At 37.6% G+C, this 25,961-nt stretch overlaps 1 protein-coding gene across 1 annotated transcript in view; it reads right to left on the bottom strand.

Annotated features, from left to right (window-relative positions):
• Positions 1-25,961, bottom strand: part of spon1a (spondin 1a) — a 281,369-nt gene that overhangs the window by 193,271 nt on the left and 62,137 nt on the right. The window contains exon 6 of the mRNA XM_056478067.1: positions 14,470-14,618. Within this exon, the coding sequence (XP_056334042.1) occupies positions 14,470-14,618 (149 nt within the window). The remainder of the gene's footprint in view (positions 1-14,469; positions 14,619-25,961) is intronic.

Below are 25,961 nucleotides of genomic sequence, written 5' to 3'. Positions count from 1 at the left end.
ACTTGTCTAAGATGCTGAGACCGTCTGAGCAACTCAAAATAAATCCATCATTTACAAGCCAGCTCTACCACCACACCTGCTTGGCTAGGCAAGAAATTTCCAACATAAATACTGACAAAGGAGGATTCTGGCATATCATTTATACACGCGCTAAGCCCTGACTAAATTTCCACAGCAAACACACCATTTCTGTGCTTGTCAGCATTCACAAGCATTTTCTTTCTCCAGAGGTCAAATTCATCATAGCTGTTGGTTCACATCTAACAGGCCCACAATAGTAATGCAGCAGCTAAAATGGGTTGAAAAATACTGGAACCAATAATGAAAAGAGAAAGAGATAAAGAAAGAAGAAAAAAATATCCAAGATATGATCATTCTGAAAATGTAGCCATTAATACATTTCTGAAAAGTACAAATTATGTAGCCAGAACTATGTATGGCTGCATTTTGTCTTTAAAACGAACACTACAGGGTGGTATGACACTGTTCCTGCTTACCAGCTGACCGCTTATCTCCGTAGTCTTTCCTGCCTTTCAGTTTGTCCAGTTTACCTGCCATTTACTTCAGTGGATTTGTGAAGCAGAGAGTAGTCCGGTGAAGAACGGTTCCAAAAAGCGGGTAAGACAAAAACAGAAGCCAAAAAAATTAAGTAAAGGAGTAAATAACAAAGTGGGACTGTGGTAAAATCTGAAAACGTCTTTTTAAAACTGCTGGATTCGTTCAGGGAAGTAGGTGAGCAGGTCAATCTGTGCTTTTGAAAACACTATTGGTTCGGTTTAGGGAAGGAGGAGGGTGGGTCAGTCGATCAGTCATTCAGTCAGTCAACAGCAGCCTCTGGTGGATTTACGCCAAAACAGCAGCCATGAATGGCACTTATGAGAAAAATTTGAGATCTCAAAAAGCATACACAGTGGCGGATTTGGTGGATCTTCTGGCACGTATTTGGCGCTCTCCAGGATGTATACAGCGGTTTCAGAATGAGCCTGGGTTGAAAAAATAATCTGCATCTGCAAAATGTTCTTTTAGCTTGAATGAATGATGTTGAGAAGGAATTACATCTGCCTATTTGTGTTGTCTGTTTGTACAGTATGAACTGTGCTACTCGACTCACAATTACGCAAATCAGAAAACATTGGAAACATGCCTACAACATCTGGGTCGAATGCAATTAGCACAATGCAGTTGTCCATGTTGCAGGCTGGTTTTAAGTGCTGGGTTGTGAAGGACGCATAAGTCTACCATAATGAGACATTAGCTAGATATCTCAACTCTTTTAAATTGATGTGATCTTGACTGGTGATGTGCACAGCAATATGGAAAAAAATTTTTTTGAAAAGGTTTTTGCACAGACATGATCCTCGTTATTCATGCTAAGGATAATGTTTTTGTAGATTAAATACCAACATAGGCTCATTCTGAAAACGCAAACCTATATACATTTCTGGAGATCGTGAATTAAGTAGCCAGAAACTACGTCAAATGACATTGATATTTTGTTGATTTTAGGTTATGTTGGTGTGTGATCAAAATCCAACATCGAGCCAACATCTTAAACCAACGTCATATTGTTGTTAAATACTGGCATTTATTCTTCAGGTATGGCAACCAAAATCCAACGTTTGATAGACGTCATATTGGTAACGTTCACACAACATCAAGCTGTAACATTAGACATTGATATTTTGTTTTTAGGTTGTGTTGGAAAGTAACTAAAATACAACATCTATCTGACGCTGGACATTGACGTCGGCCTGACATTGGGTTCCCTTTTTTTCATATGCAAACAGAATGCAAGGTCCCATGACATTTAGGTACAAAGTCAATCTGATGTCATGTTAACGTCCTTTGCTTGCTGGGCAGTCCACATGGCTCGCTATGAACGTCAGCAGACTTAAGACGTAAAGAGAAATTGACCACGATGATGGGGTTCGAGTCCGGCGAAGAACGATTCCAGAAAGCAGTTAAGACAAAAACAGAAACCAAAAAAATCAAATAAATAAGTAAATAACAGGAAGAGAATGTGGTAAAACCTGAAAACGTGGTAAAAATCAGGCGAAGGCTTTTCTTTTTCTGGATTGCTTTTTAAAACTGTCGATTGGGTTTAGGCAAGTGAGTGAGGGATGTTTTTGAAAACACTATTGGTTGGGTTTAGGGAAGAAAGAGGGTGGGTCAGTCAATTGGTCAGTCAGTTAGTCAACAGCAGCCTCTGGTGGATTTATGCCAAAACAGCAATCATGAATGGCACTCATGAGAGAAATTTGAGATCTGAAAAAGCATACACAACGGCGGATTTGGTGGATCTTCTGGCACGATTTATGGCACGATTTATGCAAGAACTGCAGGCACAATTTGAAATCTGAAAAAGCGTACACAGCGACCACTGGTGGTTCACATAAACAAAAAATACAAAAAAAACAAAACATGCGTATTTGCCGTTTTTGGCACTCTCCAGAAATGTATATAGCGGTACATTTTCAGAATGAGCCTGGATTGTTATATACTGTACATGCAAGAACAAAAAAGCCAAGTCTTTTAAAAATCAGGACAGCAAACAACAACAACAGAAAAACATGGTCACTGGGTGGAAATGAACATAAATAAGACATCTCAGACAGATGGTACTTCTATTCTGCTGGAGAGCAAAAAAAAAAAAAAAAAAGAAGATGTCACATTGTAGAGTTCCCACCCGCTGCCTCCAAACACCCCCCACGTTCATTCTAACTCTGGGCTCCGACCAACTGCTTCATTTCAATCTAGGTGGTAACAGCACATAATGATTCCTCGATTTAAGTGTTGTCATTGTCAGATTGATGCTTCCAGCTCAGAGGACGGCAAGTTTACTAACTCTGAGCAGTGCAAAGTGTCTGAATTCTGTACACAGGCTCTGTTGAATTCAAACTGTTGTTGAAGGTCAATACGAATTCTAACAGAACTCTTACAAATAGTAAATGTGTAATGTTGAACAGCATCAATTTTGACATAATTTTCTTCAATTCTAAGGAAACCGGGATAGGCAGAGTCTCTGTAAGTACATCAACAGGTGTTGCTGCGCAATAGGCCTTCTGCTGTAGTAAATTTTCCATAAGGCTGCTTTTGAAACAATGCTCATGTTCCCCCTCAGCAAAACAGTTAAGTGCAAACCTCCTAAACCTTGAAGAGGATTTTTTTCCTGCAAACTACACTTTTATAAGGTGTTTGAACACTGATGTGAGTCCACAGGGTGTGTAAACAACCTGTAAAAATCGACATTTTTTCCCCATTAAACTTGTTTCCGCCATTCCAGATTTTCCCCCACCCTTATATAAGAGTAAAAAATCATCCCCATTGCTGTTGATGGTCTGCCCTATTACTGTAGCATAAATCAGTGGTCCTCAACCACAGGGCCGTGGACCAGTACTGATCCGTGGGTCAATTGGTACCGGGCCGAACAAGAAATCATTAACCTTCCAGTCGTGTTCGTGTTAAATTTACAATTTAAATCACTCATAAATATTGTGTTTTACATCTGATTGGCTCAAGGCCTCATGATATCCTCCACACTATGCATTTGAACATATAAAAGTGATGATCACCTCTTTCATTGAATTTTGAGTGTTTTAATCAACCTTGTTACACCTGTGGTGTTCCCGGTCAAAAGTGACCACCATAGCAAATGAATGGGTATCCAGGCTATATTTATTCATCAGACAAAAAACATCCCCACTCACACAACCCCAACTCACCTACTCACTCACTCACTCACTCACTCACTCACTCACTCACCCATCCACTCACTCACTCACCCACTCACTCACTCACCCACCCACCAACTCACTCACACATCCACCCACCCACTCACTCACTCACTCATTTCAGACTGAACAATGTCTAGTGCTAGTTCTGTGTCCATGTTTACTGTATATACCCTCAGTCCCTATGTTAGTACACTTAAAGGACTAAAAATTCGATCACTCAGAACACAGGAATGAAAAGCATTTTGTTTGTGCTTTGCTGGTTGATAAATCATTCAGATGGATTAAAATGTCCATTTCTTTGGTCAGACCCTGTGATAGTTATTTTAGTGAGCTGTCTATTAGTAATGAAACAAAGTATTTTGATTTCTGTCATCTATTGTTCATTTTGTAACATATTCAGCATATTTTGTGTCTAATTCTGTAAATTCATGTTAAACTCTACTTTGAGACATTGTTTACAGCTAAAGAATGTAGAATAAAAATTTGGTGGAGAAAAATGATTTTTGTGCTAATATAAGAGGAGTTAAAACAGACCGGTCAATTTTGACAGGGAACACTGAAGTAAGGGGCAAGATGCGAAGGTTAATTATTTCTGTTTATTTATTATCTGAGTCTGAATGATCTTTTATTTTGAAAAAATGATCATATTCTCTCGCTTACATCACGGGCCCAAATTTAACCCACAAGCAACAAAATGAGTAAAAAACAGACGTCTTTGGTAAATTTCTTTGCTAAAGGGAAAAGGGCCAGTGAAGGACCCGCAAACTGCCAAGGAATGGATCCGCAACTCATTTGTCAACAGGTGAATCCAGCATGTCTGTGCAAGAAGATCAACCTCTGGAGATCGCAAATGCTGGCGGCCTTGAAGATGGCTTCGCATACTGCATCTTTTCCAGAGTTCGCGCAAGTTCGTTATGTCCAATGGAGGAATGCAACTTGAACACCACGAGCGACGTAACAAGAACTGACCAATCCGCTTCATACTTTGTATGGAATATACACATTTTGGTAGACTAATTATCTCAGGCAATCACAGAACACCCAAACCTTGCAGTGACTTTCTCCATAAATAAAATTTGTATCAGCGTGACAGCAGTGTTTTGTCAGCTTGTCATCCTCTGAGAAAACAGCTGATGGTTGCCTAGCAACCTATGAAACAACATAACATCCCCCCCACACACCCCAGTCCATGATAAAATTGTCAAACGTTGACCAGTGCGTGGTGATAAAAATTCTTCCAGAGCACGCTGCAGCAGTCAGCATTTCTTTTCACTTGCTATAGCAACTAGATCTTCAAATGAATGAATAAATGAATTACTATTTTTTGTTAATTATTATTTTCATTATTTTTTGCGATTTATCACAGTTAATTGCATTCTTATACACATAATTAATCAATGAATTTAAACAGTATATTACATACTTTTATTTAAAATGTTCTGATATGTGAAAAAAGCGCAATATCAGTTTTTAGCAGCATATTCTTTACTTATTAACAGTTAAAATATTGCAAATATTAACTTGTAATCAAATTAAATCTAAGAACATTGCTATATGCCACTGCCAGGTGATAACTGAGTGATCATCACATCAGAGGTTCTCAGTTCTTGTCCTTGGACCACACTGTTCTCAGATAGCCAGCTTCATCCATGAACTGTGTTCAGAATTGCAGGATCCCTACATTGTTCACTACTTCCTACTAAACGAGCTTGGAAATCTTCACTTCAGAACATTTATTCATGGATTTGAACAATGCCACTGACTGGAGAGTATGTATTGTAATATGCTGGGTTCACACTAAAAGTAAAAATAAGCTTTCATGTGCATATGTTAAATACAAATACAGTGCAAATGTGAATATAAGTGAATTTCCACCAGGTGGCATGACTGATGCAAGACGTGTTATGCATTTGCTGCCAATTTGATGTGAAAAATATCCGGCAAGTAAGTGTGACGTGGTGCTTCATGCTTGATGTGAACCCAGCATTAGGCCCGTTCCAAATGTTCTCATTGTTTAAGATGCATGATGATGTCCATCCAAAGCCAGTGCTCAAAATCCTACCACTCATGTCACCCATTGATTGTGTGTGTATTCAGAGCCAGTGAGCAAAAGACTTTTAAAATAATAACAACAATAATATAAAACTTAAATAAATAAATCAATAAAATTATTTATTTGTGTTATAAACTGTCATTGTATTTTGATTTGATTTGACCTTGTGTGTGAAAGAGTAAATGCTAGAGTGAACTAACTTTTCAGTTGGTGGCCAAACACACATTTCAGCCAAAACCCATATACTCAAACATTATTCTGTCTAGCTCTTCATCTTCTAGTAGGGTTTGTTTGCTATCTGGACCGTAAAAACCTCGGGAGAATAATTATCAACCAACCGACTGTAAACAGTTCTACTTAAAACATACTCAAGAGCCATTGGAACACACAGTGATATGGCTCACATAACAGATCTACTGGAGAGCAGCCACACAGTGATGCAGAAGCTCCTCCAGGGTTTTTATCACTTGCTCAGATGAGCCGAAGTAGCTTTGGCGCACTGACTTGAAGACTTAATTATCTAAGTGACATTTTCAACCATCAGCCAATTCCATGTGGACGACTGAAATTCATTGTCTAAAGGGACCATGCATTTATTTATTTTTTCAGTCCAGCTGAATTTGATACAAATATTTGCACAATGTATAGCCTATTATATAAAATAAACTAGATGAATGCTGTCATTCAACCCTGAGCAAAGTACAAAAATGGAAGAAGAAGAAAAAGAAGAAAACTCAGGAACTAACTCCCAAAGACTCAGAGGATTACCATTAATTTGACCATTAATTTAATAAGTATCATTTTGCTCTATCTAGTGCAACTGATTTACTGTAGAAAACATCAACTGTTTTGGGTTTAACTGACTTTACTGAAACATGATTTGTGTGAAAACAAAGCTAAATTTGAGCTACCAAAATAAACCTAATAGTTAAATTTATTCAGTAAAATTAATAGGGAAATATTCAATCTTTTAATAGAAATTTTTCTGTTTAAACTAACTAACCTGTCAAACTGTCAAATGAGGGAATTTGGATTTAAGTGCAAGAGTCATGAAAGAAAGTGAAGAAATGAGTGAAAACAGAAGCAGATGACTGTAATTCAATGATGTTGGTGACTAAAATGATGAGTGCCAACCTGCTAATAGTTTCTTAATGTTAAAGTTGTGCCTTTATTCGTTTAATTTCTGTGTTCAGTTGTTTATTTGTTTAAATTTAATGAAAACACAGAACAAATTAAAATGCTTGCCAACACACAATCCATTCACAATTGCTAAATTTGGCTAAAATAGAAGGCTCTGATTGATACTAAGGGAGTTTCTAATGACCCGTTTTCACTGGGTGGTATGATACGGTACGGTTTGGTTTGGTACATTTTATTGCTGTTTCCACTGCCAAAGCATACCTAAAAACTAATCGTATCGTAGCACTTTTTGTGTACCCTTTGCAAACGGCAAACAGGTACCAAAAGGCAAAGCTAGACGCGCAACTGGATGCTATTGGTTTACAGAGATACAGTTGAAGTCAAAATTATTAGACCCCCTGTTTATTTTTTTCCCAATTTCTGTTTAACGGAGAGATGATTTTTTTTCAACATATTTCTAAACATAATAGTTTTCATAACTGATTTCTAATAACTAATTTATTTTATCTTTGTCATGATGACAGTAAATAATATTTTACTAGATATTTTTTAAACACTTCTATACAGCTTAAAGTGACATTTAAAGGCTTAACTAGGTAAATTAGGTTAACTAGGCAGGTTAGGGTAATTAGGCAAGTTAATGTATAAAGATGGTTTGTTCTGTAGACTATCGAAAAAATATATATCTTAAAGAGGCAAATTTTACCTTAAAATGGTTTATAAAATATTTAAAACTACATTTATTCTAGCCGAAATAAACAAATAAGACTTTCTCCAGAAGAAAAAAAAAATATTATCAGATCTACTGTGAACATGTCCTTGCTCTGTTAAACAAAATTTGGAAAATATTTTAAAAAAGAAAGAAAAAAAAAAATCAAAGGGGAGCTAATAATTCAGACTTCAACTGTACATCACTTGCTCCTTCAACAAGCCAGAATGAAAACAAAGGAACCGGCAGTTTTAAAAACACAGCCGAGACTTTACACCGTAACAAAATATACATATAATAACAAGCCATGGCTGACCTGAGCTCAAACAAACCTTGTCGTCATCTTGATGAGCAGCCACAAAGCCAAGAAGAAGAGCAAAATCTGCCTCGGTCCTGTTTTTGTTTTACGAGGCCGTCTAAAAGTGTTAGCGCTTATACTTTTTTTGTTTTTGTGTACGCTTTTTGAGATCTCAAATTTCTCTCGCGAGTGTCATTCACGCCTGCTGTTCTTGCTTAAATCCACCAGAGGCTGCTGTCGACTGACTTACTGACTGACTACTCAACCGACAGATCCTTCACCCTACCCCTTATCTAAACCAAACCAATATTTTTTTTTTAAAAGCACTGATTGACCCAACCACTCTCTTCCCTAAACCCGACCGCAGTGTTTTGAAAAGCAATCCAGAAAAAAAATAGTGATTTTTACCACGTTTTCAGATTTTACCACATTCTCACCCTATTATTTACATGTTTATTTGATTTTTTGGTTCTGTTTTTGTCCTACCTGCTTTCTGGAACTGTTCTTCCCCAGACTCAAACCCCATCGTTGCGGTCAACTCTGCTCTGCATCTCAAGTCGGCTGATGTACACATCGAGCCACTGGACAAGCTGGTAACAGCTGAAAAGCCGTCCACATGCAGGTAAGCATGTCTTACCGAACCATAGTGTTCATTTTAAAGATGAAATGCAGCCATACGTAGCTCTGGCAACATAATTTGCGATCTCCAGAAATGTATATATGGCTACATTTTCAGAATGAGCCTGTGTTGACCCATTGTCTCCAAGTCCATGTCAAGTGAAAGTTAAGTCATGTATTTAAAGCTGTGCATGTTGCAAAATACACAAAAAATGCTAAGTATACTACAGTTTTAGAGATTAAAAACCATCCATATGGAGATAAGCAGGTAGCTAGTAATTGCAAAAAAGTGCATCATACCGCCTCATATCGTTCGTTTTAAAAATTAAATGTAGCCATACATACTTCTGGCTACATAATTCGCGATCTCCAGAAACGTTTATAGGGCTACATTTTCAGAATAAGCCTAAGTTGCAAATGTTATAATGTGACTCCATACAATGTCACAGTCTAACATCATTTAAGCCTAGTTCACACTACAGGATTTTAAACATCGGCAGATCGCTGTGCTGTTTACACTACATGACTTGATTTTGTGTCTTAATCGCTGTGGTGTTCACACTACGTAACACTACGTACATGATCCACAAGAGGGGAAGTCACACTCTACATGATCTGACAACAAATCGTTCGCCAACAGCTCAGTGAAGCTACCAAACCACAGCAGTGAAATTTTGAGGGAGGAGGTGTCAGAAAAAGCTGAACACTATTGCAACCCAGGCTCATTCTGAGAACGTAGTCCTGGGGATGTTTCTGGAGACCGCGAAATACGTAGCCGGGGGTACGTACGGCTGCATTTCATTTTTTTAAGCGAACGATGTGGGGCGGTGTGACGCCGTTCCCTTCGGTTCGCCGTTCGCTCGCCTCTGTGTGGAGGGCTTTCCCGCTGCAACCAGTTTGTCCGGTTAGCTCTTCGTGTACTCTGGAGGACTCGAGGCGCAGAGAGGGGCTGACCATGATGACGACGACCAGGTTCGAGTCCGGGGAAGAGCGGTTCCAGAAATCAGGTAAGAAAACAAAAATAAAATCCAAAAAATGAAGCGAACAAGTTCGTCACAGGGTGAGAATGTGGTCAAAATCCGAAAACGTGGTAAAAATCTTTTCTTTTTCTTGACGGCTTTTGTGAATCGTCGTTGGTTGGGTTTAGGGACGGAGGAGGGTGGGTCAGCCCGCCGATCGGCCGGTCGCACGGTCAATCATTCTGTCGTCCAGGCAGACAGGCGGAAGGTCGTTCGACAGCGGCCTCCAGCGGGTTTACGCGAGAACGGCGCGGGGAAAAGCGCGCACAGCGGCCTCTCGCGGACTCGCGAAAACAAAAAACCCCCCCGGGACGTATTTCGCGGTCTCCAGAAACGTCCCGGGACTACGTTCTCAGAATGAGCCTGGGTTGCACTATTGTCTGCTTGTGTGCTGACATTACTGACAGCGTTTCAAGCTTTCAAGGGAGCATTTAAAAACATTATCAATCAGCTGAGCAGATCAATCGCTCATCTGCAAGGTTCAAGCTGATAGATACACAGAGAGTTTTTAATTTGTGTAATTTAAAAACTCTTTGAAATTAAACTATCTATAACACCCTGATATTTCTTAAATGTGTATTTCTTTCTAACATTGTTATTTTTTAAAACTGCAAAACAGTAAAGAACTAAGCATTTCTACCTTTAATTACCATATTGTTCAAAATGACTGCATGCACGCTGCTATTTTTCGCTGTGACTTTTAAATATGCGTGCATTTGACTTCCGGTTAAGCATGTGAGTGGGTAGACACGCTTGAAGTGAGCTCCCGAGCATTTTCATCTTTTAATATATCTAGCTGGCTGTTTTAATCTTTAAACACACTTGGTGGTTTCTTCTTTGTATCGCGCATCAAACGGTTATAGTTTGGAAGGATTTATGGCGTCTGAAAGGAAGAAAAAACTTAAAACGTCGGCGGCCGCGACAGAAAGTCATGGCGACAGGCTGCCGCTGGATCTGGAAAATCTCCATGCCACTCTGATCACCGAGCTAACCTCCACCATCGCAGAACAGGTGAAAGCAGCAATTGACGCTGCTCTTGCTCCAGTTGTTGCATCTTTTGAGAGTTTTAAATCAAGCATCGAGGCACAAGGTCAACGCATTGACGAGCTTGATCAGCACATGAATGGTTACAGCGACCGCATTGTAGCACTGGAGCAGACGGTGCTAAAGTTGAATTCAGCCAATAAAGTACTCACCGAGAAAGTGGAGGACTTGGAATCGCGCTCTCGGCGTTGTAATCTCCGGGTTATCGGCCTTTCAGAAGGAGTAGAAGGGAGCGATCCGGTCGCATTTATGTTGCACTTTTTCCAGGACGTGCTCGGATCAGAGATGTTTCCAGCGCCTCCGTTGCTGGATAGAGCGCACCGTATTGGCCCCGCGTCTTCGGCCGACCGGGAAAATCAAAGGGCTAGAGTGATGATCGTGCGGTTTCACTACTTCACCGATAAAGAAAAGGTTGTTCGGCGAGGGAATTGGAACCAGCTCTTCTATCAGAACCACAAGATCTTAATTTTTCCTGATTATAACTCTAGTGTGGCTAAAAGGAGAGCAGCATTTTCAGTTGTGAGAAATGGCTTACGTGAGAAGAACGTGAGATTCTCTCTTAGATTCCCGGCTCGCCTAATTATCAGCCTTGGCGATGAAAAGTTTCAATTTGACTGCCCAAAAGAAGCCCAGCGGTGGCTCAACGAACGGTATTCTACTTCTTAGACATCACACTGAGATGAATATGCAATAAACATCATTGCATTAACAACTGTACTCCGTTAACTGATGACTGTTAACCAAGTTGGTTTAGACAAACGTTTTTTCTTGTTGCCAGAAACGACATTTGCTTTATATGTTCGGGAGTGACCTCACGTGATTTAGATGCAGATATATAAAGTTTTTGTGCATCGGAGGTTAACAAGTTTTGGCGTTCTGCCTCCATTGTTTGGGAATGGAGAGAAGAAATTGAGTAATGTTCAGGGTAAAGCTGGGTGGGGAGGGATGATGGGCGGTGTTGTTTATTTATTTTTTTTTATATATTTTTTTTTATTTTATTTATTTATTTTTTATTTTTTTGTGTGCCTTCCTATGCTTGTGGCCTTCTCTCAACTTGTATATTAATGCAATTGGATGAACAAAAACAGAAATTTAGTTAGATTCTTGAGTTGGAATGTGAAAGGACTCAATGGTTCAATTAAAAAATCTAAAGTTTTGACTCATTTGAAGCTACAAAAACCTGACATTGTATTCCTTCAGGAAACACATCTGCGACTTAAGGATCAAGGCAGACTTCAAACTCGTTGGACATCACACATTTTTCATTCTAACTTTGATTCCAGATGTAGAGGAGTTGCCATATTGATAAATAAGAATAAAAACAAATAAATTACACTATTAAACAGCTAGTATAAATACAATAAGTGTGCATCATGTCTCTCACTAATTGTGCACATTAAGTTATAACCTCCACTGATGTACTATCTACAAATCACTATTAAACTGCTGTATTGTTGTATGTTCACTTGTAAAAAAAGAGATAGTGACAAACGGAAGTGCGAGAGTCATGATTATTGAAACAGAACTAAGTTTAATCATCTCCCTCATCCTCTTATCTTCTATCCTTTCCGTGTCAATTCTCAGCTGATCTTGCAAATGGAAATGCATTGTGCGTACCGGGAAGCAAACATCTGAGCCTTTCACAGATCTCCAAGAGCATCTGCACGCTCTGCTGAACTTAGAGAATAGGTAGTGAGCTTGTCAATCGGAAAGGTCCTTTCTCGTTGTTCCTCACAAAACGACCTCAACAGCAGGTAATTATGATGCTCCAGTGGGGAGCTAATGTAATGATCTACCTGATCCATTTCGCCTATATTTTATCATCACATTTTCATAGGCACCTATTCTAATTCCTATTATAATTCTTATGAGAGTTCTTCAATGACACAAAGGATAATGCCCACCATGACTTATGATTAAAGCATTATGTGTTTGCTGATGCAGTTTGTCTAAGAATACATGGATCATAATGAAATTGTTTTGTTAGGCCTAGATTTCAGTAGCTACATACACTACCTGACAAAAATATTGTTGCCTATCCAAGTTTTAGGAACAACAAATAATAACTTGACTTCTAGTTGATCATTTAGTATGAGAAGTGGCTTATATGAAAGGCAAAGGCCTCTAGATTACACTTGATTTTTAATTATTTAATTAGGACAGTAAGGTCTGACGTTGCTTAGACAAAAGTCTTGTTACTTAAAATAAATAATGTACAGCTTAAAATATAAAGTCATGGTGCAGTGGAAAAAGACTGCATCCATACATCTCTGAAATGACTCAAATAAATTATTAATAAAGCGTTCTTGATGGACTCCTAGAGTGCATCAAGATTCTTTGGATTCACCTTCAATGCTTCCTCTTTCATCTCACAACAGACATGCTCAATAATGTTCATATGTGGTGACTGGGCTTGCCAATCCTGGAGCACCTTGTCCTTCTTTGCTTTCAGGAACTTTGATGTGGAGGCTAAAGTATAAGAAGCAGCGCTATCCTGTTAAAGAATTTGCTCTCTCCTGTGGTTTGTAATGTAATGGAGATACCTGTACTTCAGGCTGTTGATGTTGCCATCCACGCTGCATATCTCTCGCATGCCCCCATACTGAATGTAACCCCAGACCATGATATTTTTTCCAATGATGAGGTACAGTCCTCTCATAAAAATGTGTGTGCAAATGTTTTGTAAATATTTTCATCTTTATGAATCTTGAATCATCCTCACCTGCTTGTAAAATTGTTGCATCTGAAAAAAATGGCGCTTTCTCATTGAAAAATTATGTAAAAACTGTTTGTTTGTTTTTTTAGTCTAGACCTAGTCTGTACCAAAGTTTCAGACTAAGAAGTGACGTGCAAAAGAATGCTAAAAAAGTACATTATATAACATTTGTCGCTAGTTTACCTATGTTACACACACTCCTCTAAAAATGACTCCCTTACGGATCATGAGACAAATGTACCCCTCCAGTTCTACTCGTCCTGCTCTAAATGGAATTCAAACTGCCATTTTGGGCATGGGAGTACAAAAAAACATATATAATAAAATCAAGACAGTCCAAAAGCTTTGACTCAAAAAACAGTAATGAAGAATTCAGTTAGAATTAACCAACAATTCATAATGAGTTATAATAATATTACTCAAGAAAACAATAGAAACAAAAGAAAACAAATCAGATTTTTTTTTAAACAATAATAAATATTTAAAAAAGAAATAATTTGACCCATTGATAATCCTTTCATCAAGCAATTTGCTTAGCTTCTAAATGAATCAGGGGTTTTGAATTAATTAATTGAATAAAGGCACACACAAGATGCACACGTAAAACACACTCAGCCAAATATCTCTGGTAACAATTTAATTTAAGGTAATGTACACATGTTCCACGCACTTACTATAGTAATTACACTGAATTATGCCTAATTACATGAAACTATCCCTAAACCTAACTCACATTCTAACCCCAACAATATAAGTGCATTGAATTAATTAATATTACTCATTAGTTAAATTAATATTTGAACTGTACCTAGGTCATCTTAAAATGTACCATAAGTGTAATCATATATTTTAATTATATTTATCAGAGAAAATCCAAGAACATGGTCAGACATTTTCAGGAGAAAGCTAGAGATGATACTAGAGACCTCTATGATGTCAGCCACAGCCAGAGCCAACAATCTGTACCCCTTCAACAACCAGTGCCCTGCATATCCTAGCTATAAAAAGGGTCCAGCAACAATCCTGTATACACCTTAAAAAAACCACAGCTGAATAGCAGATACATCATAACTGATGTAAGCGTTTGGTGACTTAATAAATTACCAGCTTTAAGCATTCAAAAACTCTGCACCCTTACCTTCTGACGGATCTCCTCCTCCATCTTGACAGGTGAGCCCAGTTCAGCAACCTGCTTCACCCCTTCACTAGCATAACCTCCATACTCCCACAATATATAGTTCTTCGAATGGGAAGCTCCAATGAGGGCTGACCAGTGATTGGCTCTCCCTGTGAAAATACATGGTGAAATTCTTTATTTACTAAATAAACAGTTGCCATGTGTTCTTGATAATTACTGAAACGTGAACAATTATTTATGCATTTGGCAGATGCTTTAATAAATAGCACAATGCAGGGTCATGCGTTAAGTTTCGCAGCTCGCTGCGATGCAAAGTTCAAGCTTGGTGAACTCTGACCTGCGAAATCGCATCACTTAACTGCGTGAGACCAATTGAGGATTAAAACACAACCTCTCTGGACAGAAATTTAAAATATTGAGCAATCATTGGCTTTTTTAAATGTCTAATTATCTTGTTTAATCCTGCCCCTTTTCGCAGCACCGTACGACAGAATTTCGCACACACAAAGCCCAGTGTGACCGTAGCTTAATTCTGCTTGTTAACAGCAGGTGTTCATCATTAATGCTCAATCTTAATCACTTAACTAACTCATTACTAGGGCCAGATGGAATCTGCGGATATTTTTTTGCTATTTCTGTGCAGAATTTAAAAATCTAATCTAATCTCAGAGATTAAAAATCTGCGGATTTATGCGTAAGGATTTTGAGAGTATTATAACTAAAACCTTAATATATGAAATAAAAAGTAATACCTTTTTAACTTGTATTTAATGTGTACAATGCAAATCAAATTAGATCCACTTTATTTGATAAACAAAGCAAGTCTCTCATAATATATCTACTTAAAGACAGAAATTATTACTCTACATAATGTATTGTAAATAAATCATATAAATATTTTCATATTAGTCAATAATATTATTGAAATTAATAAAAAAACTGAATAAATATAAATTTTCACACATTTACACAAGTAAATAAACAGAATCAATGATGGTAAATCTGCAGAATTCTGCACGCGACGATTCCGTGTGGGTCTACTCATTACTCATATAATGTAGATTAATTTTTGAACTCAAATGGTTTGTAGCAATCGGTTTCCTCAAATGGTTTGAGTTACCTTAATATTTTATATTTTATATTTTTATATTTTATAGTGTGTTATTTATCTGCAAATTTAGCTTAAATGCATTCAGAGACATACTTTAAGATCAGCCTTGTATTTTAAGTCTTTATTTTAGCAGTAATGACTTGTTTTAAGTTTCCCCTAAAAATAAAAGGCTCAATGACACATACTGTATGTTTGTTCTATAGGTTCATAATACATTCAGTTTTTTATTTAATTATTTATTTTTCGCAGTAGGCTTCAGTATTTTAAGAAAAAACAAGTAATCATCCTGTCAAGTCTTAATTTGAATAAAATGTGGACAATATGCATCCATGTCACAATCACCAGTGATCTAATCCTAACAGATTGCTGGTAAACACACAGATTGCATAGAACTACAAATCTACCATTATATGGACTGCAAGTTCCGGTCATGCACCACACAAACTCACACCGGTTCTTGATCCTGACTGATTGCAAACACACAGCCGGAGAATTGTCAAAGACTGATTACTAGGACTTTAAATACAGCACACACATCTGGGCTGAGTTTTGTTATACTGTCACTGTGAACATTACGACGTGTTTTCCTTTGCCTTTCTTTGCCGTGCTTTTGACCCTCGCCTTGTTTGTTTGTTTATGTTGTCTGGTTCTGATCACTCACCTGTTATTTTGACTACAAATCTAGATTTGCTTGTATACACCTGTTTGCCCCTGTGTTGACCGTTTCTTGGCTGACCATCCTCAATAAACCTGCATTTGGATCCGCACCTCCCTTGTCAGCGTCCACTTCACATTACATTATGTGTGATCCTGATTTAACAATACAATAATCTTGTTTTTAAATCTAAATGCTTTGGCTCATTTCAACACAGAATATATAATGACTAATGAATCTAAATGACTAAAGACATTTTCAGACAAACAAAAAGCAAAACAACCTGTTTAAAAATCAATTAGCAAGCTAGTTTTAAAATAATGAGACTAATGAGACGTTTATAGTCTGTATCTTCTTAAATCATCAATTTATTTGACATATTAACAAGGTTATTTTTTGCAGTCACATATTTCCAATGAGCCTGGATTGAGAGTAATCCAACCCAGCACAATTGATTGCTTATATTGACAAGTCAAAAACATTATAATATCATGGCAGACGAAAACACTGACATTATTAAAAGTGTGCCATGTACGGCTATTCCAGGATGGCTTCCAGAAATGTCATATAAATGGTTTCCCTCCCACAAAATTGGGTTCTCCCAGAGGGGCTGGCCAAAAAAAAACACTGAAATAGATTTACCCAGGGCTCTTTTTTTTTTTTTTGAGTGAGTGAGTGAGAGAGAGAGAGCAAGAGGGAGAGTATGTCCTCAATTTGTCCCCTTAGCCAGCCCTTGAATGGCAATATCAACCTCACCACAAACAAATTCTGCACTTAATGTAAATGTTGTATTAGATTATGTGGCTACATTACGCAGAAGTTCTGGCAGGCAGGACCACCGAAAAGACTTTCAAATTGACACATTCTATATGTTTAAAAAGTTATGAAATTACTTTGCACTTCTATTTCAACTTTATAATGTCCTGCTCTAACAATAAAGTCACCTTGTAGGAAAATCTCTGCTCTGAGGTATTAAGTTCCAGATCTCCCAGTCCAGGCCTTTAAAGCCCTCAATCTAATTTCTACTCACCAATTTAAGCTATTCCACAGGCATGGCAAAGTGTTCACACTGGCTCTGTGAAGAACTGCTTACCACATCCCCTGTGCCGCTAATCCGCTGAATCCGTCAGACTTGTATCAAATCTCAGTGATGCGCTCTGATGTTTCAGTGCTTACTTTCATATGTCCTGCCAAACATAGTATCTCTCCATTTTTTCTTCTTCCCTGTCTGCTTCAAATATGTTTATGTATTTTCCTTGATCTGCTGGACTTATAAGATAAGAGTTGTTCTGAAAGTGATATGTGCAATGTTTGTGTTGCTAAAATACTTTTCGCTTTTTTATAATCCCAGCTTTATATGCAAAGACACTGTTACTCATTGATCGGATGATTTCCTCAAGAGTAAATTCAATTTATATTGTTATTGTTTTTATTTTATTTCAAACCTTTGGTCACATTGGATTCAATGGTGCCAGTAGCAAAAATCTTGGGCTGTGTACAATGTGATGCATGTATTATTCTCTAGTAAGTCCGGCTTTACTGTCTTTCCCACATCCAGAAAAGTTACCGTGTGGAGAAGCCCCAAAAAAGCGTACCACCCAGACTGTTGCATGCCCAGAGTGAAGCATGGGGGTATATCAGTGATGGTTTGGGCTGCAAGATCTTGGCATTCCCTAGGCCGATTACTTGTGCTAGATGGGCACGTCACTGCCAAGGACTACCAAACTATTTTGGAAGACCATGTGTAGCCTATGGTTCAAACATTGCATCTTGAAGGCTGACACACAGCAAGACTGGTGACAGAGTGGTTTGATGAACATGAAAGTGAAGTTGAACCTGCACAGTGAACAGACCTAAATATTATTGAGCAACTTTGGAGTGTTTTGGAGGAATGAGTAAGGGAACATTCTTCCACCTGACCACTATTCTGCACAAAGAATGGTTCAAAATCCCTCTGGTTGATGTGCAGGACTTGTATCTGTCATTCCCAAAATGAATTGATGCTATACAGGCCGTAAAAGAAAGCCCTAATGAATTAGTGTGAACCAGGTGTTTCAGTATCATTGTCCAAATCCTGTATGCTACAACAGGAATAATACAAAATTGCTTGCTTTCTCTGTTTATTACGAGTATACAAATTATTCTGATTGGTCAACTGTTTTGAAACTGACATTTCATCAAGAGTGTAAAGACAACGAGGTAAACGAAACAGAAACATTAAAAGCAATGTCTTATTTAATTTAATTTAATTTTTTTTTTTTTTTTTTTTATTTGTCCATTAGGCCATTGATGTGCACTCCACCTAAAGTTAGGTGTTGCATATGTGTCTAAATCCAAATACCTCATCCAGAAAGACACATACAGTATAATGGCTTCAAAAGGAATGTCGAATGCTTTCCAATAATAAAACAAATATTTGACAGACACAATCACTTATTTTATTTGCTGCAAGTGAACCAGGGATAAAATGGTATTATAGATAAATCTCTAAAATCAGTCATGCAGCCAAGTCAGTGTATCTCAGACAAGAGTAATATCAAGTACATTATGGATTCATACTTATTTTAAACTATATTTGATATTTCTATATAGAGTTTGCTTTGGGTGAATTAGAGGAATCTATTACATTTACATTTACATTTAGTCATTTAGCAGACGCTTTTATCCAAAGCGACTTACAAATGAGGACAAGGAAGCAATTATAACTACTACTATAAGAACACAACTATAAGAGCAGCAGTGAACAAGCGCTATAGACAAGTTTCAGGTGTGTAAAAGTCTAAGTCTATTAAACTACAGTACAGTATTAAAGTCTATTAAACTACAGTATAATACAATCAGCAAAAGTTTCATTCTATGAATATAACAACAACTGTTATGAAACCTACAATGAGGTGATATAACTTTCCAGCCTCTCAACATTGATGGGACTTTGGGGTGTAAAACGATGAACAAATTACTTTTTCAACAGCATTCAAAAAATGTATTTCACCAGCAAAATACATGCATGTTAAATATCACTAATATTTGCTGCAATAATGTCTATGTATGTGTGTCTCTGTAACACACCTTTCCTTAATCAAAAATCAACACTAAGAGATTAAATGATTTCCATCACAACATTTTGATATAAAAGCATTAGTTCCAGGCTTTAGAAGAACTTTCCCAAACAGAAAGTGTTTCCTAATCTCAAATTCAGTGGTCTTCTCAAAAAAAAAAATACAGGTATGTGCCGAAAAATTTGAATATATAAGGGAAAGTTCATTTATTTTAATAATTTGTTTCAAAAAGTGAAACTTGTGTGTTATGTTAGTTCACTACACACAAAGTAAAACGTTTCAAGCCTTTATTTGTTTCTATTGAATGATTATGGATTAAAGATCCATAATCATTAAAAAAATCCCAAATTTATTTCATGTGAGCAATAAAAAAGGATCTCAAACACATGTTGGGCTACTTAAAAATGTGTTCATGTATTGTATTATGTCCTTGTTGGGCCTCCCTTTGCACTAATTACAGCATTAAGACAGCTTGGCATGGAGGCAATCAGCCTTTGACAGTTGAGGTGTTATGGTAGCCCAAACTGCTTTGATATCAGCCTTCAGCTCGTCTGCATTTCATGGTCTCTGTTCCCCCATCTTCCTCTAGACAATAGCCAATAGATTTTCAATGTGGTTTAACGGGGTGTTTTCAGTCAGTTTCCTGGCCAAATAAGAATAGGGATACCATGGTTCTTAAACCAGGTACTGGTAGCTTTGGCACTGTGTGCAGGTGCCAAGTCCTGCTGGAAAATAAATCCATCATCTCCATAAAGCTTGTCAGCAGCAGGAAGTGCTCTAAACATCCTAGTATAAAGCTGCGTTGAATTTGGATTTGATAAAAGGCAATGGACCCACACCAGCATATGACATGGCTCTGCAAACCATCACTGATTGGAAACCCCACACAAGGACATTAAGCAGCTTGACTTTTGTGTCTCTCTGCTCTTTCTCCAGACTCTGGGATCTTGATTTCCAAATGAAATACAAAATTTGCTTTCATCTAAAAAGAGAACTTGGGACCACCGGGCAACAGACAAGTCAGACGTCTTCCCCATGATTCTGAAGCCTCCCAAGCCAGACTGATACAATCTCAAGGCTTTGCAGACTAGATTAAGACACAGGGAGCCAACTTTGTCATGGTATTCTAATTTTGTCAAATACTGGATTTGGGATTTTTTCATCTTGAATCCATAATCAATAAAACTGAAACCAATGAAGGTTTGAAATATGTCACTTTGTGTATAGGGAACTAATATAACATACAAGTTTCACTTTTTGAAACAAATTATTAAAATAAATGGACTTTCCCTCAATATAATTATTTTTTTTGGCTCATACTAGTAAATAATTGAACAAAAAGGAGATGAATATACATCAGAATGTATGCTCTGTTTGATTAATTTATTTTATTTTATTTTATTTATTTATTTTTTTTATTATAATTTATTTATTTTTTTTATTTTATTTTTTTTTATCACAATTGTGCAAATTCTGACAGTACATTTTTAAACAAGTTATATGTTGAAATATGTTGTTCACCAAATCTGTTGAAATATGTGCTGCAAGTTATGTGAGGTGAGATCCATTATCTAACTCAACAAAGGGTTTTCAATAATATACATAAAAAAGAAAAGCAAAATAACAGTGGGCAGCAAAGTGGAGGATGCAGTGGGCATGTAATGCAATCAATGTACAGATGAACACACTGTAACACAAGTAACACCAACAAGATCAGCAAGTCTAATCCCAACGATAAAGAAGCAAACTGTGGAAAATAACATAAATAGTAACCTATTTTTTGTTTCTCCTAAACATATATTTACAGTATTAAAAACATTTAAATGGTAAAACTTTACTAAATATGTGCTGATAAGCAGGTCACTGAAACCCTGGCATGTGTATCTTTCCCAACCCAATCCGTGCATCACTGCAAAGAAAAGTCAAAAAAAAAATGTGTTTGTACTTTGATGTGCTTCCATTGATCTATTAGTGGCATGGAATTAAATTTCAATATCTGCTTTTGAATATGGTTAATTAAAGTCACTTTGCTTATCAATGTATAAATAAATATCTACCATCAAAATGAGAGCACATGTAAATGTATCAGCACATGGGAATGTTTTCACATGCTTGGTCTCCAGGAATGATATGTTTATCTGCGGTACTGTAAGCATGTGTATCTGTTTACCCGTATGTCTTTCACTGTTTCCTAAGCCCATAAATTAGGGCACCACACTTTCTTTATCAGGTTCATCTAGCTCCCAGAGTACATTCTAATCAGAGTATTGATCTGAGCTGCTGAAGCTCAAGTGGAGAGTGACTCTAATCCCCAGGCTTAATTTACTCCCAATGAGACACTCTCAAGGGTATACACACCAACTACCAAAGACAAGAGGAGAGGACATGCACTAAGTGAAAATAATGAGGAAATTATTTAATATTTTATATACAAACTGATGTTGTTCTAAAATATACAACAATCCAACAGATGTACTGTGAGTACAAAGAGCATAGAGAGCATAGAGCACAACTTGTTGCCATAATGGTAAGATGCTTTTGAGGGACCAGAGACTGCTTGCAGTGTTTGCTGAGGACATTTTATGCATTTAGTAGGGGGTTCTGTTGCTATAGGTAGTTGCTTGCTGATGTGAGATCATATCTTGCTTTGTATATGAGTTCAACAAAATAACTTTAAAGTCTTAGGGGTCATTCACACAAATGTGCATTTGCATCTAAAACAAAGGTTGGTTGCTTAAAACATTGCAATGCACACAATATTATGGGTGACATATTATCAGTTGTGGAAAGAGTACTGAAAAATTATACTCAAGTAAAAGTACCATTACTTGTCCAAAAATGTAGTGCAAGTAGAGTAAAAGTATCTGTTGTAAATATTAGTCAAAGTTTGAATAAAAAGTAGTCTATTTAAAAGTACTCAAGAGTTGTGAGTAGTGAGTATTACACTGTGAAAAGTTGATGCGTTTATATGCAGTTTGTGCAGGGATGTGTAAATGTAACATTCTGTAGTGCATTTAGTGATCTTCCTATAATCGTTCGTTTGTTCCTTCCTTCCTTCCACTGTTTGTTTGTTCTGTCCTTCCCTCCTTTATTCATTAAAAGTACTGATACAGCACTAAATATGTGCTCAAGGGAAAGTTAAAGTACACATTTTTAAAACTACTTAGTAAATTACAATTCCTGAGAAAAACTACGCAATAACAGTAATTGGAGTATTTGTTCCACTGCATATTTGTCACCGGTTCGGTCCCAGTATATCCCCTCACCAATCACCAGAGGTCCTCATCTCCTGAATATTAACCACTTGCCTGATGGCACTGATTATGCTGAACCCGATTTCTATTAGCATGGTGTTTAAATACCAGCTCAGTTCAAGCACTCAGTGTGAAGTATTGTTTTGCTGCCAAACATTTCTGAGCATTTCCTACACCTGATTGCCTCTCTGTTACCGACCGACTGACCGACCGCCTGCCTGCCTGCCCGTTTACTGTTTGTTTGCTACCTGCCCTGACCAACGGCTGTACCATCATTCCTGACTGTAAGCTGCCTGCCGTGACCAAAGCCTGTCTCCCTGTTCCTGAGTTTATGCTGTTTGTCCTTGGCTATTCTACTCTCTGTGTTGCCTTGCTGTGTTTTAATAAAAGCTCGCAAATGGATCCACATTCCTCAGAGTTGTCATTACCGTATTATAGTTAAAAAGATGACAAATTGTTGATGCGCATCTCACTGGCACATCTGTGACCAAGACAGAAAGACTTTGTGATGCGTTAAGAGCCACAGTAGTCAGCGTAATTTCATCCAGAGTAATTTCAGCATACCACCAAGGACGAATCACATCCAACAGAAGTAACAGTAAATGCTAGAGGTGGCTGTCTAAAAAGGATGTCTGGGTGCTAAACTTAGATTGTATCAAAAAAAAAAACATAAAACCACAGCTGCCCACACTTATTGGAAGATTAAACGTGCACCTCAATTCTCCTTTTTCCACTAAAACTCTTCATTGGGAACTCCACAGGGTCAATATGCATTTCGGAGCAGCTATAGACAAACATTCGGTCATGTTGGTTTTAATGGTCCCAACAGTGACAATCTTGGGCTATGGACAATGTGAAACATGTATTATTCTCTAATCAGTCCAGCTTCACTGTCTTTCCCACATCCGGGAGAGTAACAGTGTGAAGAAGCCCCAACGAAGCACACCACAAGCATGGGGGTGGATCAGTGATGGTTTGGGCTGCAATATCTTTGCATTCCCTAGGCCTAATATTGTGCTAGATGGGCATATCACTGCCAAGGACTATCGAACCATTCTGGAAGACCATGTTTAGCCTATGGTTCAAACATTGCATCTTGAAGGCGAACAGACAGCAAGACTGGTGACAATGTGGTTTGATGAACATGAAAGTGAAATTGAACATCTCACGGTCAACAGATACAAATATTATTGAGAAACTTTTGGGTATTTTGGAAGAACGAGTAAGGAAATATTTTCCTCCACCTGACCACTATTCTGCAAGAGGAATGTTGCAAAACTCCTCTGGCCACTACGCAGTACTTGTATCCATCTTTTCCAATATGAATTGATGTTGTATTTGACACAAAAGGAAGCCCTACACCATACTAATCAATTGTTTTGGTTTAAAACCAGGTTTCAGTTTCAATCCTCATTGATTGCTTTTCCTATTTATTATGAGTATACAAGTTCTTCTCATTGGTCAACTGCTTTGGAATTGAAACTGACGAACAACTCTGCGTGTAAACGTTGAACTTATTTTAACTTGACATCTTAAAAAAAAAAAAATAGGGTGCTTGTCTTGGAAGCAAGGCTTAATTTGTGCTGGAACTGGATCCGGCACCTCTGAAATCTGATTCACCACCTGATTTTGACGATTCCCCTTCTCAACCGCCCTTCTCCCTCATCTACTGTTCACTTTCACTTTCGTCCGCGACACCTCTTCGCCATCCACCACACCAAACCCCCCTAACCCACCCCAAAACCCCCATTTTGCGCCACACTTTTGCGCGCGACACCTCAACATCCTCAGGTACCATACCGCATCCGTTACCCTGATCTGTTCCCCGACCTCGCAATTCACAAATTAAGCATTGCTTGGAATTGTTGCAAAAAAAAGCCAAAGACATGAGCATAACTGTCACGCACACCTGTCAAGTGTGTGTTCATAGGAAAACAATGGGAAGGTAGCACATTGGTATGAAAAAAAACACATTCTGTGTGAATAGCCCATTAAGTTGTTCATAACCCAGATAAATAGAACCAACACCACACAATGGCTAGGACACCGATGGACTCTTTTGTTTGTATGCTCACTCTATTGCTCACTTTAATGATTTTTTTTTTTGTATTTAAATTCTCGACAACTTGAACATGAGTAAACAGTGAATTTACAAAGAGTAAATACTTTTTGTAAAGCGCTCTGTCCGTGGTTTGCTACTTGCATAATTTACATTTACATTTACTGATTTAGCAGATGCTTTTGTCGAAAGTGACTTACAACTAAGGAGGCATTCAGCAAGTACAAGCAAATCACAAAAGAACTGCTAATTATACGAAGGAACTGCTAGTGTTTAGAGAATTAGGTGCTAGAGCAAGGGAAAGTGTTTATATATATATATATATATATATATATATATATATATATATATATATATATATATATATATATATATATATATATATATATATATACTGTATATACAGAGAGAGTGATTCAACAGGTGGTTTATCAAGCCCATTTCACCTGTGTGAAGTACACTTCATAAATGCTGTGTGCTGATTGTAAGAATGTGTCTGGTGCAAAACGGATGCTATTGTCCATTTAATTGTCAGTTTATTACAGATCAAGCACGCAAACCTCTGTGAGGCAGACTCAGTGTGGGGTTGTCGTGTTTTTCAGAGTTTATCTTTATGAAAGCTATATAATCCTCTGCTTTCTTAGGCCTCGTTTACACTAATACATTTTATTTTTTAAACGCTTAAGTTTTGCTTTGGTTACGCCTTTCATCCTCACTACTCACTACTGCTCTGTGTCACTGTGGATGGGAAAAACGGAGGCATGGCTGCAGACACCTGATTGTGGCTTTTTCTCAATATTAAGTGCACAAAGTTCAGACTTGCATCTTTTCTTTGTAAGTTCAAACTTTCCTTGATGAACTGTCTGACATGCGGTGCTCTCACCTGGGGAGCTGTGCTCAAAGCACTTGCTAACTGCATGGGGCTCAGACGTCCGCACACTGCAGCGCATGCCAGAGTGTAAGTTTGGTCACATGATCTGCGTTTTCAGTGGTATAGTTTGGACGGAGATCTGTTCAGAAACGCTAGGTGAATTGCCAGTGTGGATATGATCATTTTCGTTCTAAAATACCATTATAAAACTAAAACATATCAGTGTAAATGGAGCCGTAATTAGCCACAAGCCCGTGCTATAGTAAGTAAATTTACTTGCCTGTTTCATTAACATGCACTAGGCAAAGACTCTGCATCTCTGTTTAGAAGAGTACTAGAAAACCTAATTTAAAACTTGCACAATTGGATTGTACTGCACTATGGCTTAGTTTTTGTTGTCTCTGCACAATAAACTGGTATAGGAAAAAAGTATTTTAACAGTGAAAATAAAAATTACACACTTCACATGTCATTGAGGACACA

The sequence above is a fragment of the Danio aesculapii genome, chromosome 18 (genome assembly GCF_903798145.1).
Source record: "Danio aesculapii chromosome 18, fDanAes4.1, whole genome shotgun sequence".
Taxonomy (NCBI): Eukaryota; Metazoa; Chordata; class Actinopteri; order Cypriniformes; family Danionidae; genus Danio; species Danio aesculapii.
Note: the sequence above shows the minus strand (reverse complement) of the source record. Positions and strands in the feature narration are given on the sequence as shown.